The sequence below is a fragment of the Cyprinodon variegatus genome, unplaced genomic scaffold (assembly GCF_000732505.1).
Source record: "Cyprinodon variegatus isolate N-32 unplaced genomic scaffold, C_variegatus-1.0 Scaffold1461, whole genome shotgun sequence".
NCBI classification, from domain to species: domain Eukaryota; kingdom Metazoa; phylum Chordata; class Actinopteri; order Cyprinodontiformes; family Cyprinodontidae; genus Cyprinodon; species Cyprinodon variegatus.
In genome coordinates, this window is record NW_015151914.1 from 131628 (window position 1) to 133759 (window position 2132).

Genomic DNA, 2132 nt, shown 5'->3' on the forward strand with positions numbered 1-2132 from the left:
GAATTTGCTCCTAAGACCATCTGGGATTAGGAGCACTGAGATTATTTTAATCCCATCTGAACCCAAACAGGTGGAAGCTTTTTGTTTCTCCAACAGTTTTGATTAATAGACAAATGTAAAGATGTTTGTAGAGGAGGTAGTTTATTGTAGTTAACTGTTAGATGTTGGACCTAAAAGCTCTCCCAGTGTTCCCAGTAATCAGCCTCTGCTCTTCCAGATTCAACATGATGTCCCGCCCATTTTGCTTTGAGCCCAATAACCGCTACATGGTGGCCATCAGGTTCCAGAGACATGGAGTGGCGTACAGACACCTCACTGCCTTCATCCTGGTGGACTCGGTAAGTCCAACCCCCCCATAATAGCAGCAGAGCTCCCCCCGGTGGCTGCTTTTGGGATTAACCAAAACAAGCCATTTTGGGTGTTTCGGTTCTGGTTTTGATCCAGATAATCTGTCCTCTGCTGATTTCGGTCTATTATGTGTCTAAAAGGTTTCCTTGCAGTTAGTTCTTCTGTTTTTATACCTAAATCCAAACAAATCATCTGATTGTGGCCGTTTTTTCTGCCTGATCCTTTTACCATGAGGAAATCTCTGTATTTGAAGACGGACTTCCTTTAACCATGAAACTGTGTTTGCTGTTCTCCAAACAGCTGGTTTTGATCCCCAGCTACTCCGAGCTTCCTGGTTTCCAGGTCAGTGAATCAGAGGACCTGTGCCTGGGCTCCTTCATGATGCCGCCGATGCCGGCTCTGGATGACACGTGCTCCAAGCTCATCTGCAGCATCTCGGCTGTTATTCACAACGGCGCTCTGCGTAAGTGGACCCAAAGCTGCTCTGTGGCCGTTTGATGCAGAACCTGATCGTCTGTTTTCTGTGCAGCCTGTCAGTGTGACCCTCAGGGCTCCGTCAGCGGCGCGTGTGAGACGGTGGGAGGTCAGTGCCGCTGCAAAGCCAACGTCATGGGGCGCCGCTGCGACCAGTGCGCCCCAGGAACCTACGGCTTCGGAGTGAATGGCTGCACTGGTCAGTCTGGTTCTGGAACCAAAAACCTCTTTATTTAAGGTTTGATGAGGAGACATGATTCTCTAAGATGAGTAATGGTGATGACGTTCTTTCCCTGGATTTCAGCTTTTATTGGCAGGTCTGGTCCATCACCCTCTAATTGGTGCCTCATGCAGCAATCAGAACATTTGTCTTCTGCAAAGAAGTAGAACCAGAGTTTGGGACCCCTCCATGCTTCTCAGAGAATGAGCCCTCCTCTCCTCTCTCTTCCAGCCTGTGACTGCCACCCAGAGGGCTCTGTGAGCCACCAGTGCGACCCAGTTACAGGCCAGTGCCCCTGCAGACAGGGAGCCTCTGGGCGCCAGTGCTCCGACTGCCAACCGGGCCAGTGGGGCTTCCCCAGCTGCAGACCCTGCCAGTGCAACGGCCACGCAGACCTGTGCCACCCCCAGACAGGGGAGTGCCAGGGCTGCAGGGACAACACGGCGGGACGCTTCTGTGAACGGTGAGGACGGCTGATTCTGGACCTTCCTGATTAATGCAGACATATGAACCTCACTGCTCCTTCTTCACAGCTGCATGGATGGGTTCTATGGGAACCCGGTGCTTGGTTCTGGGGATCACTGCCACCCCTGCCCCTGCCCTGGTATCCCCGGTTCCGCCAACTTCCACGGACTCTCCTGTCAAACCGACCAGAGCTCTGATCAGATCATCTGCAGCTGCAAACAAGGCTTCACGGGTGAGTTATCTGAGCTCCCTGTTCCTGATTGTTTCACTGAAAAGTATTCACACCCCTTCAGCTGGTTATACCTGATCACAGTGAAAACACACCACCTCCATCTGTTTGATTAAGGTCTAGAAAAATCAGAGCCACATCCCAACCCTAAGGCAGAATGCTGTTATTAGTCAGATGTTAGAAGGTTCTGGTCCAAGTCCAGATCCATATCTAAATGGGAATCTATGTCATGGCTGGAACATTTCTCTTTATTTTAATGAGAGAAGATGATTTCATTCTGAAATATTATCATTAATACCCTGCTTACATCTATATTCACAATCCACAGTTGTTTATCTGTAACTCTGAGCTAATCTGTAACTGAGTTAATCTGCAACTCTGGGCTAATCTGTAACT

The 2132-nt window shown here is 49.7% G+C and overlaps 1 protein-coding gene across 1 annotated transcript in view; it reads left to right on the forward strand.

Moving 5' to 3' along the window:
- Window positions 1–2132, forward strand: part of LOC107103488 (laminin subunit beta-1-like) — a gene marked incomplete at its 3' end in the record, with an annotated part of 70399 nt that overhangs the window by 52244 nt on the left and 16023 nt on the right. The window contains exons 17-21 of the mRNA XM_015403212.1: window positions 218–338; window positions 649–811; window positions 878–1021; window positions 1274–1505; window positions 1576–1739. Of these exons, the coding sequence (XP_015258698.1) occupies window positions 218–338; window positions 649–811; window positions 878–1021; window positions 1274–1505; window positions 1576–1739 (824 nt within the window). The remainder of the gene's footprint in view (window positions 1–217; window positions 339–648; window positions 812–877; window positions 1022–1273; window positions 1506–1575; window positions 1740–2132) is intronic.